The sequence below is a fragment of the Vulpes vulpes genome, chromosome 9 (genome assembly GCF_048418805.1).
Source record: "Vulpes vulpes isolate BD-2025 chromosome 9, VulVul3, whole genome shotgun sequence".
Taxonomy (NCBI): domain Eukaryota; kingdom Metazoa; phylum Chordata; class Mammalia; order Carnivora; family Canidae; genus Vulpes; species Vulpes vulpes.
This window is the reverse complement of record NC_132788.1, coordinates 56,313,794-56,331,092: the sequence shown is the minus strand read 5'-3', so window position 1 is coordinate 56,331,092 and position 17,299 is coordinate 56,313,794. Positions and strand designations below refer to the sequence as shown.

Here is a 17,299-nt window from a genome sequence, read left to right as displayed (position 1 = left end):
ATTGGGATTGCCTTGAATCTATATATCCAGTTTGCACATAACTGACACCTCTACAATATTGAGTGTTCCAATCCATGAACATGATAGGTCCTCCTTCACTTATTTAGGTTTTCTTTAATGTGCCAAAGTTTTTTTTAAAAAATATTTTATTCATTTATTTGAGAGAACACATGTGAGAGGGAGGGGCAGAGGTAGAGGGAAGGGCAGATTCCCTGCTGAGCAGGGAGCCTGACTCGGGGCTCAATCAGGGCTCAATCCCAGAACCTGGGATCATGACCTGGACCAAAGGCAGGCACTTAACCAACTGAGCCACCCAGGCGATCCTGAAAGTTCTATTATATTCATGATGGAGATCTTGTACTCCTTTTTGTTGAATTTATTAATGTGAAATTCATATTTTTATACTTTAAAAGTGCTTTTCTTAAAAAATGATTTTTTGTATATGTTATTCAGAAATTCAATAGATTTTTTACTTTAAAAGTGCTTTAAAAGTGCTTTTCTTAAAAAATGATTTTTTGTATATGTTATTCAGAAATTCAATAGATTTTTACATTAATGTTTGTATCCAGAGACCTGATTAAACTATCTCATCTGAAAATATTTTTGATATTACTTTTGGAATTTCTTATACATATTTAAATTTATTGACCTGGTTTAAAACATTTATTTTGATGTCTGCAACATCTATCATTTTCAGCCTTTATTTTTTCTAATATAAGCATTTAAGTCTATAAAGTTTCTTCTTAATAACACTTTAACATCGTCCCACAAATTTACATATTATTCTATTTTCGTTACTGTTTAATTCAGTAATGTCTAATTTCTATTACAATTTCTCTTTTGATCCATGGGTTGTTTGGAAGTATTTGCTAATTTCCAAGCATGTGAATTTTTTTTCTGGTTCACAACTTTTTACTTGTAGATTAACTGAACTGGGGTCAGTGAACATATATTATTTCTTCTACTGGGGAAAAAACCACTCATTGAGATATAATTCACATATCATACCATCTGACTTAGCCAAACTGCAAAATTGAGGTCACAATCCCCCGAACTGCCCTGACTTCTGGTACCAACTGAAGTCCAAGAAGTTTCTAATACCACCCTCAGGCTCATCGATTTGGTACAAGAACTCACATAATTCATTGAAAGCTGCTACACTTACACTCAGAGCTTATCACAGGGAAAGGATACAGATTAAAATCGGCTAGAGGGAAAGACACATAGGGTATGTGGTCACTATCAGGTGAGGTGGTCCCATCCTAACCTAAGTTCTGGTGTGGTCATCCCCCAACCTAAGCAAAGGCACCCCTAATAGCTATGACAGATATCACTTCCCAGAAGCAAAAGGCAAAGGCCAGACCTTTTGGGCAAGGCCAGATTCTTTACTGCACACCTAATTAATTTCACAGTCCAGTGGTTTTTAATATATTAACAATGTTGTGCAATCATAAACACCAATTCTAGAAAATTTTCATCACACCAAGAAGAATCTGTACCCAGTAACAGTCACTTCCCACTTCTCCTTCATCCCTCCCCTGAGACCTTGGGAACCACTAATCTACTATCTTTATGGATTTGACTGTTCTAGACATTTCACATAAACGGAATCATACAACACGTGGCCTTTTATGTCTTCTTTTACTCAGTAGGTTTTCAAGGTTCACCCATAGCAAAGTGTGTGTATCAGTACTTCATTCCTTTTTCATGGCTGACTATTATTCTATTATGTGTATGTATCACATTTTGTTCATTGGTTAGTGGACATTCAAGTTGTTTCCACTTTTTTGACTATAATAAATGATGCTGCTGTGAACATTCACATACAAGTTTTTGTGTGGACCCACGTTTTCAGTTCTGTTGGGCAGAAAACTAGACACAAGTCCAGCTTCTCCACAGCACAACGTGGCTTACCAACACATCGAGACAGGTCCCCACAGAGCTGCTCCCCTCTCACGGATGGATGGACTCAACCTCAGGACTACCTGCTGTTGTCAGCATCTGGTCCTGGGGTATGAACTCTGAAGAGAGACGGGGAGTTCCCAGACTAAAAGTGGGAGGTCCTGGGGCACCTGGGTGGCTCAGTTGGCTGAGTGTTTGACTTCGGCTCAGGTCACGATCTCAGGGTTCTGGAATCGACCCCATGTTGGGCTCCCTCTCAGCAGGAAGTCTGCTTCTCCCTCTGCCACCCTGCCACCCCACCACCACCACTCATGTTCTCTTTTTTAAATAAATAAAATCTAAAAAATAAAAATAAAGGAAAGAGGTTCTTGTAACCCCAACTAGGATACCTGCAAATAATGAAAGGAAAAGAGAACTGTCACGAAGCCAAAACTAAAGGATGGAAGGACCATATGGGGCCACCTGCTCCAGCCCAGAATCTGAACTTTGCCTCTACAGGATCCCTGCTGAGCAGCCATCAGGTGCTCCTGGAGGCCATCAGGGAAGAGGAACTTTCTGCAGCCTAGGCAGCTTCTCCAGCCTCACAATAATCAGGCCTTCCTTAGACTGCATGGAAATCTATTTCCCTGTGGTATCCATCTTCAGGCCATACAGAGCTTTCTTCTCCCTGTTAGCCAAGCAGGCCCCTCAGAAGTCTGAAGGGAGCACCCACCTTCCTGAACCACCCTGTCTTCCATGGGGTCCTAAAGTCTTCCCTTCACCCAAAGGCAAGCAATTCCTCCTGGGATCAAGGCAAATAATGGAGCCCTGTGAAGCGCTCTGTAATAAATCCCAAGAGGAACTGAGTCAACAGGGCTTTCTGGCAGATGAGGACTCTAAACCCGAGCCTGGCTTCAAAAGATCCCCCCATTGACTCAGCATCCAGACACCATGACTTTTACACGAAACACAGACAAACCATCCACCCACCGGCTCTGATGGCTGTCCCACAGCCGCTTCAAGCCTTGGTCAGCCAAACCCTCCAGAATGAGAAGGTGGATCTTCCCGTCCAGCAGGTGGAAGCCAGTGAGCACATCCAGGTCCTGCCTCTCCTGGATCTTCACCCGCACCTTAAAGGCTGACAGGATCTGCTGGATGTTCCTGACAGGGTAGGACTCCAGATCAAGGGCCTTGGCATTGATCATGGTGATGTCCCGCAGGAGGCTGGAGAGGAGGGAGATCTTCCTGGAGTCAAACACGAAAATGACACGGCCAAACTGGCTACGTGTGAGCTCTGGGTCCGGGGCTTCTGCTCTGGCGCGCAGGGGCACAGCAATGTCCACCCGCAGCTTGAGCAGGGAGTTGGCCTCGATGTAGTTGCCCATGGGCAGTGGCTTGTGCTGGAAGCCATCTGTGGGCACCCGGAATCCCACAACCTTCCTGCTCCTGCCATCCCGTCCACACCGTGTGGGCTTGGGCTCACAGCTGTGGATGGGGACGACCAAGTTCAAGTACTTGTGGCCGAGGAGAAGGTCGGCAAAACTGACCTGGGCAACCCCATAAGGGTCCCATCTCTTATTGTGGGATTCAAAGGGGTTGCTCTCTGTCTCTTCTGGAGAGATGAGGACCTGGAGGTTGAGGTATGAGTCCAGAGGGTCATCCCCAAACAGGGTGGGCTTCCGGGAATACTCCTCTAATTTGCGGTCCCTGTCATGCACTTCCACCACCATGGGGGGGCCCTCCAGGTATTCTCTCAGGTCACTGGGCTGCATCGCCCCCAGAAAGATGACATTGATGTCCTGGAAATGGATGTGGACGCCATGGGGCTGCCCCTCTGTTCTGTGAACTGGAGTCTTAAAGAACTGGTACTTGCAGTACACAGGGGTGCACAGCCTCTAGGAAAGAATGAGGTGACAGGAGATCAGTAGGCTGCAGTGGCAGTCACTCTGCCTCCCCTCTAAAGGAAGGTTCTCACAGGGACCTCAAATCCTAGTGTCACATTCACCACCCCGCAGCTCCTGTGACCTGGGTTTCCTCATCCACAAAAATATCAATGAGAGAGCCTGTTCTGCAAGGTCATCCCCAGGATTAAGTGACATATATGAAGGCACCAAAATGGTGGCTGAACAAGACAGGGGCCTAATAAGTATTAGCCATACTTCCTCTGAGTCTCACAAAGACAGGCCACATGCATTTTGCACATCTGTATTTTTACTTCCAAGCCCAAGGCTAGGTGTAAAAAACGTAGAGATAACTGGCTTTTAGAAAAGGTAATCCATATCTCCCAGACATCCATCTGGAAGGTTGGCATGGGCTCACCTTTGGCATATTAATAGGTATCCAAGCAGAAAGCTACAACAAGGTGAAGAAGAGCTCAGAACCCTGGGGCTTAACAGGGCATGGAGAGTGAGATGGAAAGGAGAGACAGAAAACAGTTTATCTTGCATGTTTTAACCTTATGTTAAGATCTTATAATCAAAAGTTAACCCTTATGCAAGTCTGTGATCTGAATTCACACTCCAAGTGTACTATTTATTTTATACTGAAACTGAAAATTTATTTTTAAATAATCCTGGGTTGGTATGCTCCCAGGTACTTGGTAGGAGTAATCAATAAACCTTCTAGAGACATCCACTTTCAACCTAAGCCTCAAAGAATCCCCACAGAGAAAGTTCAACTAAATGTGAAATCATAGTAAAAATCACAAAATATCTAAAGGTAAAAGATTCTACTAGCAAAGGTGGTTGCACAAAGGCATAAAATATTAGAATGACAAGATACATAAACAAAATATATTTGTTTGGTTATGCGTATAAAAAGGAATATCATCAAGGTCAAATCTATTATATTTCTATTTACTAGCAATGAATAATTTTAAAATATCACTTTTGACAGCATAAAAACATAAAATGCTTAAAAAGAAATGCAGTGAAAGATGTGTTAAGACCTGTACCTGAAAAGAACAAAATATTGCAGAGAGAAATTAGAGAAAATCTAAATAGAGAAATGTACAATTTTCATGGGTAGGAAAATGCAATTAATTCTAGATGAATCATAGACCTAAATATAAAGGCATAAATATAAAGGCTAAATATAAAGGTATAATTTTAATTATACATCTTCTAGAAGAAGACATAGGAGAGAATCTTCATTAACATGGGAAAAGATTTCTTTGACAGGACACAAAAAGCACTAATTATAACAGCCAAAAGTTGATAAAATGGATTTTATCAAATAAAGTTAAACCCTAGACTGGCATAAAAAATGTACAATACATATACATCTTGCAGAGGACTTATATACAGAATATTAAAAGAACATCTATAAAAAAATAATAAAAAAGAAAAAAATAGTAAAAGATGAACAGTGAATGCAACCAGAGCAGCCATCAGAGGCCTCTGTAAAGTAAAAGGTAATGTGTAAATTGGGAATGGAAACCAAACTCAAAGTACAAACAATGTAGCTATGAGTTTCCTGGGTTTTATTTTCCTCCTATATGTCATAAACTGGTCTCAAAAGGAAACGTGAATCCCAGAATCATGAACCAGGTGTGGACAGAGCTCTAAGAGAAGCCCTCTCTTTCTACTCTAAGGAATGGAAGGAGGGATCCTCATAGGATAGAAAGAGTAGTTTGAAGGGATCTCCTGCTATTTTTCTTTCCTGGCCCTGCCCCCATGCAAGTTCAAGTTCCAAAGCTGCAATCTGATGGCAGTGGCAGCAGCTGGGCAGGCACCTAAAAACCTGAAGAGGGAAATAACTTGAGCAGAGGAATTATGATACAAAACCATGTGGCAAACCCTCAATATTGTTTTTAGTCTACATATCTTCCCACCACCTGTCCTCAGAGGTAGACTGAGTCCCAGAAAGGGCATGTCAGAGTGGAAACACTAAAGGTACACCTTTCAAGCCAGCAGACCAGGAAGAGGACTCTTTAGGACCTGGAGAGGGTAGAAAGGAGAGAAAATCAAGAAAGGGATTCCATAAACTTATAGGTAAACTTGGGCTTATCCCTGAACTCTACATGTGTGTGGATCTGGCCTTAAGCAGCATACCAGGGGTCTTAAGAACTGAACAGAGACCACAACACAAGTCTCAGACTGGCCCCTGAGTACCGCACATGCAGGAAAGACCTGACTATCACTACAAAATCTTAGAAAACTGAACAGGCCTTAAAACCACAGCCATAGAAGGTAAACTAGAAATTACAGCTTGACCCCAAGTAAGGTTATTATCTAATAAAACAAAAGAGCCAACATTCTCCATAGGATTTTTTAAAAAGATTGTATCTATTTATTCATGAGAGACTCAGAGAGAGAGGCAGAGATGTAGGAATAGGGAGAAACAGGCTTCCTGTGGGGAGCCTGATGTGCGACTTGATCCCAGGACCCCAGGGTCATGACCTGAGCCAAAGGCAGACACTCAACCACTAAGCCACCCAGGTGTCTCTTTCCATAGGATTTAAATAAGACTCAGGGTCTCATAACATAATATTTAAAATTTCTAAGATATATCAATCCAAAATTGCTTGATATACACAGAATTAGGAATGTTGAATGACCAATGCTCAAGGGGAGAAACAACCAACAGATGCCAGCTCTGAGATGACTTGAATATTGGAATTATCTGATGAAAACTTTAAGACCACAATTATAACCATTTTCCAACAAGTAACTGCAAACATTCTTGAAACAAATGGGAGGTAGCCAGTCTCAGAAAATGGAAACCATAATGAAGAACCAAAGGGAAATTTAGAACTGAAAAATATAATAAATGAAATTAAAAATTGGCTGGATGGCCCAAAGAACAAAATGCAGATGGCAGAGGAATGAATAAGTGAACTTGACTACAGGTCAACAGAAAGTATGCAATCTGAGAGGTACCCGGGTGGCATAGTCAGTTAACCAACTCTTGGTTTCAGCTCAGGTCATTATCTCAGGGTTGTAGGTCGAACCCCATGTCAGGCTCTGCTCTCAGCAAGAAGTCTGCTTAAGATTCCCTCTCCCAGGGCAGCCCCAGTGGCTTAGCAGTTTGGCGCCACCTTCAGTCCAGGGCATGATCCTGGAGACCCCGGATCACAGTCTCACATCGGGCTCCCTGCATGGAGCCTGCTTTTCCCTCTGCCTGTGTCTCTGCCTCTCTCTCTTTCTCTCATTAATAAATAAATAAAATCTTTAATTAAAAAAAAAAGGTTCCCTCTCCCCCGCTAAAGACTCTAAGCACACCTCTTCCCATGTATACAACTAGATAACACTCACTTCAGTGAGTCAACCCAGGAAAACAATCTGAAGACAGCAAAAGAATCTCCACAACTAAAGGCAGAGAAGAAGCCACATCAAAGAAGGCAGGAAGGGGAAAGACATGGTTGGGGAACAAAATGGACTGTGGCCATCTGTGGTGGGGATGGAGCCAGTGGTGGAGAGAAAAGCAAAAAACAGACTTGCACACTAGGGAACCCACAAGGGGAAGACAAATTCCCATAACATTTGGCACTAAAAGCAAGAGAGGCCAAATTTCATGAGCTCTTACAACCAGTGGGACCTAAAGCCTGGAATTTTAAGTAAGTAAGGGGGTGGAGAAATATTTACCATGCAAATGGATGTCAAAAAAAGCTGAAGTAGCAAAGAAGGGCACTATACATGATCATAAGGGGAACAATCCAACAAGAAGACCTAACAATTGTAAATATTTATGCACCTAATATAAGAACAGCCAAACACAAAAACTAGCTAATAACAAACATAAAGAAACTAATTGATAATAATGCATTAAAAGTGAGGGACTTTAATACCCCCACTAACTTCAATGGACAGATAATCTAAACAAAATCAACAAGGAAACAACAGCTTTGAATGATATATTAGACAAGCTAGATCTAACAGATACATTTAGAACATTCCATTCTACGGGTACCTGGGTGGCTTAGTCAGCTAAGCATCTATCTTTGGCTCAGGGCATGATCTTAGGATCCTGGACTTGAGCCCCATGTCAGCCTCTCTCCTCAACAGGGAGCCTGCTTCTCCCTCTCCCTCCGTCACTCAGTTCCCACTAGTGCTCGCTCGCTCTCTCTCTCAAATGGGTAAATAAAACCTTAAAAAAAAAGAACATTCCATCCTAAAACAGCAGAATACACATTCTTTTCAAGTGCACATGAAACATTCTCCAGAATAGATCACACATTAGGCCACAAAACAAGCCTCAACAAATTCAAGAACATGGAAGTCATACCATGCATCTTTTCTCACCACAATACTATGAAACTGGAAGTCAATCACAAGAAAAAACAAAAAACAAAAACAAAAAGACCACAAACACTTGGAGGTGAAATGACATGCTACTAAACATGAATGGGTCAACTGGGAAATAAAAGAAGAAATTAAAAATACATGGAAACAAATGAAAACAAAAATGCAAAGTTCAAAGCCTTTGTGACACAGCAAAAGTGATTTTAGGGAGGATGTTTAGAGCATGTGGCCTAAAATCCTCCCTAAAATACAGACCAACCTCAAGAAGTGAGAAAAATCTCAATAAACAACCTAACTTTATAACTAAAGGAGCTAGAAAAAGAACAAACAAAACCTAAAGCCAGCAGAAAGAAAGGTATAATAAAGATTAAAGCAGAGAAAAAATGACATAGAAACTAAAAAAACAATAGAACAGATTGACGAAACCAGGAACTGGTTCTTCAAAAATAATCAATAAAATTGATAAACCCCTATCCAGACTTATCAACAACAGAGAGAGAGAGAGAACCCAAATAAATGAAGTCACACATAAAAGCGGGGAGATAACAACCAACACCACAGAAGTATAAACAATTATGGGAATATTATGAAAACTATATGCCAACAAATTGGACAACCTAGAAGAAATAGATAAATTCCTAGAAACATATAACCTACCAAAACTGAATCAGGAAGAAATAGAAAATTTGAACAGACCAATTACCAGCAAAGAAATTATAAGTCAGTAATCACAAAACTCCTAACAAACAAAAGTCCAGGACCATTTGCTTCAAGTGTAATTCTACCAGACATTTAAAGCAGATTTTTTTTTTTTTATGATAGTCACAGAGAGAGAGAGAGAGAGAGAAGCAGAGACATAGGCAGAGGGAGAAGCAGGCTCCATGCACCGGGAGCCCGACGTGGGATTCGATCCCGGGTCCCCAGGATCGCGCCCTGGGCCAAAGGCAGGCGCTAAACCGCTGCGCCACCCAGGGATCCCCTTAAAGCAATATTAATATCTATTCTTCTCAAACTATTTCAAAAAATAGAAAAGAAAGGAAAACTTCCAAATTAGTTCTATCAGGGCAACATTATCCTGATACCAAAACCAAATAAAGATACTGCAGAAAAAAGGAACTATAGGCCAATATCTCTGATGAATATAGAATGCAAAGACCCTCAACAAAATAATAGCAAATCGAATCCAACAATACATTAAAAAAAATCATTCACAAAAAAAAAAAATCATTCACCACAATTGAGTAGAATTTATTCCTGGTTACAAGGATGGTTCAATATTTGTAAATCATCAACATGATGCATCACATCAATAAGAGAAATGATAAGAATCATACGATCGTTTCAATAGATACAGAAAAATCATTTAATAAAGTACATTTATTCATGATAAAAACCCTCCACAAAGTAGGTTTACATGAGATGTACCTCAACATAACAAAGGCCTTATATGAAAAACCCACAACTAATATCATTCTCAGGTGAAAAACTGAGAGTCTTTCCCCTAAGGTCAAGAACAAGACAAGTATGTCCACTTTCACCACTTTTATTCAACATGGTACTGGAAGTACTAGCCACAGCAAACAGACAACAAAAAGAAATAAAAAGCACCCAAGGAAGTAAGGAAGAAGTAAAGTAAGGAAGAAGTAAAACTTGCACTATTTACAGGTGACATGATACTATATATAGAAAACCTGAAAGATCCCACCAAAAAAAACTGCCAGAATAAATGAATTCAGTAAAGTTGTAGGATACAAAATTAATGTAAAGAAACCCATTGCATTTCTATACACTAATAATGAAGCAACAGAATGTAAAATTAAGAAAACAATTCCATTCACAATTACACCAAAAACAATAAAATATCTAAGAACAAACTTAACCAAAGAGATGAAAGACTTGTATTCTTAAAACTATAAAAACATTGATGAAAGAAATCCAAGATGACCCAAAGACATGGCAAGGCATTCCATGCTCATGGATTGGAAGAACAAATACTGTTAAAATGTTTATACTATCTAAAGCAATCCATACACTTAATGCAATGTCTATCAAAATACCAACAGCATTTTTCGCATAACTAGAACAATCCTAAAATTTGTATGGAATCACAAAAGACCCCAAGTAGCCAAAGCAGTCCTAAAAAAGAAAAGCAAAAGTGGAGGCATCAAACTCCAGACTTCAAGTTCTATTACAAAGCTGCAGTAATCAAAACAGTATGGTATATGTCCCCAGGGCATGGTTGCTGAGTGGGGAACCCAGATGTCCACCTCTGCCTAATGGGAATAAGACAGTGTTCCCCTTCTTCCACTGGCAGATTTAAAATGGAAGATTTAAATAGGATCCAGAGTCTCATAACTTAATATCTAATATGTCCAATATATGATTCAAAAATCACTTATCATACCAAGAACCTGGGAAATCCCATCTAAAGTGAGAAATGACAATCAACAGATGCTAACACCAAAGTGACATATCTTGGAATTATCTGACAAGAATTTTAAAGCAAGTGTGAACATGATTGAATCGAATGAAAAAAATTTTTAAGTTTCATCAAAGAAACAGAAGATATAAAGAAGAACCAAATGGAAATTTTAGAATTGAAAAATACAATGACTGAAATTTTAAAACTCAGTGGATGGGTTCAATAACAGAAGATAAAACAATATAAGGTACCCAATCTGAAGAACATAGAGTAAAAACAAATGAACAGAACTTTAGGGACCTGTGGGACTATAAAAAATGAACTAACATTCATGACATTGGAGTCCCAGGAGCAGAGAAGACAAAGGAAAATGCTAAAAGGTATTTAAAGAAGTAATAGCTGGGGCATCTGAGTGGCTCAGTTGGTTAAGCATCAGACTCATGAGTTCCACTCAGGTCATGATCTCAGGGTCCTGGGATCAAGTCCCACATGGGGCTCTGTACTCAGCACAGAGTCTGCTTTTCTCCCTCTCTCTCTCTCTCTCCCTCTGCCCCTGCCCCCCACTTGCACACACATGTGCTCTCACTCTCAAATAAAGAAAATCTTTTTTTAAAAAAAACAGGGGATCCCTGGGTGGCTCAGCGGTTTGGCGCCTGCCTTTGGCCCGGGGCGCAATCCTGGAGTCCCAGAGTCGAGTCTGGCGTCGGGCTCCCGACATGGAGCCTGCTTCTCCCTCTGCCTGTGTCTCTGCCTCTCTCTCTCTCTATGTCTATCATAAATAAATAAATAAACAAACAAATAAATATAAATATAAATACAAATAAATAATGGCTGAAATCTCCCAAATTTGACAAAAAGACATAGCCTTAAGTTTCAGAAAACTGAGTGAACCCAACAGGATAAACCCAGAGACATAGAGCCAAACTTCTGAAAACCAGAGACAAAACAAACTTCTATTGGGAAAGAACAATTCAAATGACAGTTGATTTCTCATCAAAAAACCATAAAGGTCAAAAGGAAATGGCATGACTTTTTTCAAATGCTGAAGAAAAAGAAATGTGAACCCCAAATTCTAAATCAAATGAAGCTAGCCTTCAGGAATAGAGGAGAAATGAAGACATCCTTAGACAAAGAAAAACTAAGAGAATTTGTTGTCAGCACATCTACCCTAAAGAGTGACTAAAGGAAGTTCTTGAAACAAATAATTTTAAAAGAAAAAGAAATCTTGGAACATCAGAAAAGAAAAAAGAACATTAGAAAGAGCAAATCTATAGGTAAATACAATACACTTTCTTTTTCCTCTTGAGTTTTCTAAATTGCATTTGACAGTTGAAGCAAAAAGTATAATATCATCTGATGTGAGTCTCAGTCTATGTAGAGGAAATATTTAAGACAATTATAAGTGAGATAGGGTAAACAGATTTGAAGGAAGGTAAGGTTTCTTTTTTTTTTTTTTTTTTTTTTTTTGAAGGTAAGGTTTCTAAACTTCACTCTGACTGGAAAGATGTTGACACCTGTAGATTGTGATAAGTTATGTATGCATAATGTAATTTCTGGAGCAACCACTTAAAACCTGTACAAAGAGATACATTCAAAAATACTCTAGATAAATCAAAATAGAATTCTAAAAAGTTTTCAAACAACCCACAGGAAGGCAAGAAAAAAAAACCAAAGAAACAAACAAACAAAAAAAAAACAGAGAAAACAGAAAATGAATATTAAGATGGCAGACTTGGGTGCCTGGGTGGCTCAGTCAGTTAAGTGTCTGCCTTCAGCTCAGGTCATAATCCTGAGGTCCTGGGATCAAGTCCCAAGTCAGGCTCCCTGCTCAGTGGGGAGTCTGCTTTTCCCTCTCTCTCTGCCCCTCCCCCTGCTCATGTTCTCTTTGTTTTCTTTTAAAATGACAGACTTAAGCTCTAAAATATCAATAATTACATTAAAAGTAAATGGCCTAAAAAAACAATTGAAAGTGAATTAAAATGGGCAGCCCCAGTGGCTCAGCGGTTTAGCGCCGCCTGCAGCCCGGGGTGTGATCCTGGAGACCCGGGATTGAGTCCCACGTCAGGCTCCCTGCATGGAATCTGCTTCTCCCTCTGCCTGTGTCTCTGCCTCTCTCTCTCTCTCTCTCTCTCTCTCTCCCTCTCTGAATAAATAAATAAATAAATCTTTTTTTTAAAAAGTGAATAAAAATGACTCAGCTAAACGCAAGAGCATTATGCTGAATGGAGCCGGGGAGCCAATCTCACAAGGTCACATGATGGGTGTTTCCATTTATAGAACTGTTCATTTTCTGGGACTGCCATAATAAACTACCAGAAACTGAGCAGCTTAGCACAACAGAAATTCATTGTTCTGAATGCTAAAAGTGCAAAATCATGGTGTCAGCAAGGCCATGTTTCCTCTGAGGATGCTAAGGAAGGATCCTTCTTTGCCTCTTCCAGCTTCTGGTAGGCCCAGATATTTCCTGCCTTAAGACAGCATAATTCTTCGTTACATGGCATTCTCTCTACATCTTTTCATATAGTCTTCATTCTGTCTACGTCTCTACATCTGAATTTCCCTTTTTCATAAGGACATCAGTCATATTGGATTAGGGCCCATCCTGATGACCACATTTTAACTTGATTACCTCTGTTATAACCTAATTTCTAAATAAAGTCACATTCTGAGTTACTGGCAGTTAAGTGTTCAATATGCCTTTTTGAGGGAACACAATTCAACCCACAACAATAACATTCTCAAACTGACAAAATTATGGAGATGGAAAACACAGTGGTTAAGGATGGTGCTAGGTTTGGAAGTAGTTGTGACAATAAAGGGGTAGGATGAGAGATCTTTATGGTGATGGAAGAGTTCTGTGTCTTTTTTTTTTAAGATTTTAATTATTTATTCATGAGAGATGTAGAGAGAAAGAGAGAGGCAGAGACACAGGCAGAGGGAGAAGTAGGCTCCATGCACGGAACCTGACGTGGGACTCGATCCTTGGGTCCCCAGGATCACACCCTGGGCTGAAGGCGGCGCCAAACAACTGAGCCACCCAGGCGGCCTGAGTTCTGTGTCTTGAGTACAGTGACAGTTACATGGGGGATCCCTGGCTCAGCTTAACTGTTTCTCAGGAAGCCACAGGAAGATGTGGTCCAGCAAAACCAGATAGCAAACCAAGCACGAGGAGCACAGAATCCAGGAGACAAGGATCCCACCAGAAGAGGAAAAAGGAAACTCGCAGGATAAACATCAGTGCTGAACCCGGTTGGTTCAAAATAGTGAGCTCCTATGTGAGCACTGTTGCTGTGTTCATGAAGCCTGGGGGCTCCTTCTGAAGAGAGGATTACTACCTGCATTTGAAGGACACCTGCAGTGTAGTGAGGAGGCATCAAGAATTAGTAGCTCCTGGGCACCTGGGTGGCTCAGTGGTTGAGCATCTGCTTTTGGTTCAGGGCATGATCTCAGGGTCCTGGGTTTAAGCCCCACCTGGGGCTCCCTGCTCAGCAGGAAGCCTGCTTCTCCCTCTGCCAATGTCTCTGCCTCTCTGTGTGTGTCTCTCGTGAATAAATAAATAAAATCTTAAAAAAAAAAAAAAAAAAGAATTGGTAGCTCCTAAACCCAGGAACCTAATCTGTCATGTCTCACTGTGAGATTCTACATGGTGAAATGGAGATGACGATACATCTCACATAAGGCCATTGGAGGGAATTAGAGATGACATGTAATGGGCAACTGGATGGGGAAAAGAGCTCTCAAATCAGTTCTTCTGGCTCATTCTTACCTCTAGTTCATGGTGGGGAACAGGTTGTGATGGAAGACAGGAAACACACTTGATCTTTATGGTCAGGGGGTTTAAGTCCTGCTTTTGCTCCTCGGTCATGATAGGAACTTCTGTTTTTAAAGTCAGAAAACAATCTAAAATGCTGGCAGACTTCCCTCTGCCACGACTCACAACAGTTTGCCATCCTGGGGGGTGGGGAGGAAAACACACACAGCATTAGACTGTTACTCATGACAGCCCCAAGACAAGCACAGAGGGATCAGACAACCTGCGAAGAGCCAATGATAAATTATAACCAAAAGAAGAAAACGTAAAAAAAAAAAAAATTCATAGAATTGGCAAACACCTACTGGCAACATTATATATATGCCAGTTTCTCAAACTGAGGTCCTGTAAGTTACCTAAGAGAATTCAATTGTTGTGATTTAATTTTGATGATCATCTTGTAATATTATAAGCATTTCCTGATTCATCTACAGGAATACCGATGCTTGGATGGTACCCTCAAGCAGTCTGATTTGCTTAGTCTGGCACATAGCCTCCACACAAGGGTTTTTAAAAGCTCCCCAGGCAGTTTAGAACCACCATTCTAGTACAGTAACTACTGGCCATGTGTGGCTACTTAACTTTAAATTAAAATGAAGTACAATTCAAAATGCAGTTCCTTCATCATATGAGTCATATTTCAAATGCTCAGTAGCCATGTGTAGCTATGAGTTACTGGACCAGACAGCACAGAGCTAGAACAGTCCCATCACCGCAGAAAGCTCTATTGGAGAGTGCTGCTCTAGGCAATTATTTTAGAACAGAACACATTCAAAAACACATAATGCCAGTGTCTCTGCTACGGTGGCCAGTGGTGCTACTTTAACTGGTGTGGTCCAATGAGAAAAGCATAGGTACTGATGTAGAATGGAACTGGGACATTGGAGCCAAATCAAGCACAGTCACCTCCTGCTATGACAGTTTTGCTATACAGCACAACTAGGGAAAGGGGTGGGTGAATGGAGCCACTGCATGGCACACAGGTAGCTGTGAGAATATTTTTCTCATGAAAGGGGTCCATGCATTTTATCAGGTAGAGACCTATTGGTGTGGGACAGAATGGGGGTAGGTAAAACCCTCCAGCTGTTCAAGCAGAGAGGCCTGGGCTCACATCCTGAACCTCTTAGAAGCTCTCTGAGGCTTAATTTCCTCATGTGCAAAATAGGCAGAGATCCTGCCATTCTTAGGGTGAAGAGGATTAAGAGGGTTGATGTTTGCAAAGGTGCTGGGAACACCGTCCAGCACATAGTGCATGCTCAAAAAAACTAGTTCTATTGCCTTCACGATGCTTGTGAACATATTTCTAAAGCACACAAAAGCCCAGTCACTCACACTCAGAATGAAGAGTCCCTTCCAAAACAAGTCATGGGCCAGTGGTGTGCAGCTATCTGCACAAGCCATGAGCATGGGGCCATGTGCAGCTCCTGGGGACAGCCCTCAGTGCTCCCATGTCTTTCTCTCCAACAAAGCTAACTCATTAAGGCCATAACTAACCATGATTTGTATTCTAGAATGTTGTAAATATTTTCATGGGAAAGGCTGCCCAGTTTAGAAGAAATTTCAAGTGCAAACATGCACTCAATCATCATTCAGGGGTCACCTGGGTGGCTCAGTGGGTTAAGCACCTGCCTTTGGCTCAGGTCATGATCCCGGGGTCCTGGGACCAAACCTCCCCCCATGTCAGGCTCCCTGCTCAGTGGGGAGTCTGCTTCTCCCTCTCCCTCTGCCGCTCCCCCTGCTTGGGCTCTCTCTCTCTCTCAAATAAATAAATATTATTTTTCCTAAGATTTTATTCATCTATTTGAGAGAGACAACGCAAGAGTACAAGCAGGGGGAATGGCAGGCAGAGAGAGAAGCAGGCTCCCTGCCAAGCAAGGAGCCTGATGGGAGAGTTGATCTCAGGACCCTGGGATCACATCTGAGCCAAAGATAGACACCCAACTGACTGATCCACTCAGGTGTCCCATATAAAGAAAATCTTTAAAAAAAAAAAAAATCACCATTCAGAAACTTAGGGAAGCTGAGATCCAGAGATGTTAAGAAATTGTCCAAGGTCTCCTGGCCAATAAGCCATGGAATCCATGTCCAAACCAGCCCTGCCCACCTATACTTGGCCTCTCCACTAAGCAGTAAAAACAAGAGTTCATTCCAAACACAGAATCTTTCTGGAATCTTTTTTTTTTTAAATTATTTATTTATTTACGATAGTCACAGAGAGAGAGAGAGAGAGAGAGAGAGGCAGAGACACAGGCAGAGGGAGAAGCAGCCTCCATGCACCGGGAGCCCAACGTGGGATTCAATCCCGGGTCTCCAGGATCGCGCCCTGAGCCAAAGGCAGGCGCTAAACCGCTGCGCCACCCAGGGATCCCCTCTTTCTGGAATCTTAATGGGTTCCTGGCTAATCAGCACACACCACTAAGGGATACAATGCTAAGGGCCTAATTTGAAATTGAAGATGATTACCAAAAATGATCATGCTGATTTTGGAATAATCTTACACTATTATTTTATGGCAAAAACAAATATACAGTTAGCCTGCCAAGCCAAGGTCCTTCTTTGCTTTTGACCATAAACCATGATATCAGTACAAGGGAGGAGGTTTATCTTTCTATCTTCCTTGCTGGAGGCCCAGCGCCCTGTATCCAGCCCACCCAAATGTTCTGACAGAGGCAGCTACCACCTCCACACCAGTGACCTCTCTGAGTCCTACTGTGTGCAAGAGTCCCTGCTAAGCAGTTCATACACACCACCTCCTGTGACCCTTCCTGCAGCCCTCTAGGGTGGGAATTCTCACCCCTCTTCTACAGATGAGAACGCGAGTTGAAGGACTCAGAGAAAGTGGGCAACTTGTCCAAAGTCTGTTTGTCACTGGTGCTCTAGGAATAACTGTCAGGGCCAGGACGGCACAAGTTGGAGAGAAGGGAGACCCAGACAACTCTTGGC

The 17,299-nt window shown here is 41.4% G+C and overlaps 1 protein-coding gene across 4 annotated transcripts in view; it reads right to left on the bottom strand.

The window, feature by feature from the left end:
• Positions 1 to 17,299, bottom strand: part of CFAP92 (cilia and flagella associated protein 92 (putative)) — a 74,534-nt gene that overhangs the window by 42,747 nt on the left and 14,488 nt on the right. For all 4 annotated transcript variants that reach the window (XM_072720179.1, XM_072720182.1, XM_072720180.1 and 1 more), the window contains exons 10-11: positions 14,312 to 14,496; positions 2,872 to 3,776 (exon numbers count right to left, since the gene is read on the bottom strand). In XM_072720179.1, coding sequence (XP_072576280.1) covers positions 2,872 to 3,776; positions 14,312 to 14,496 — 1,090 coding nt within the window. The remainder of the gene's footprint in view (positions 1 to 2,871; positions 3,777 to 14,311; positions 14,497 to 17,299) is intronic.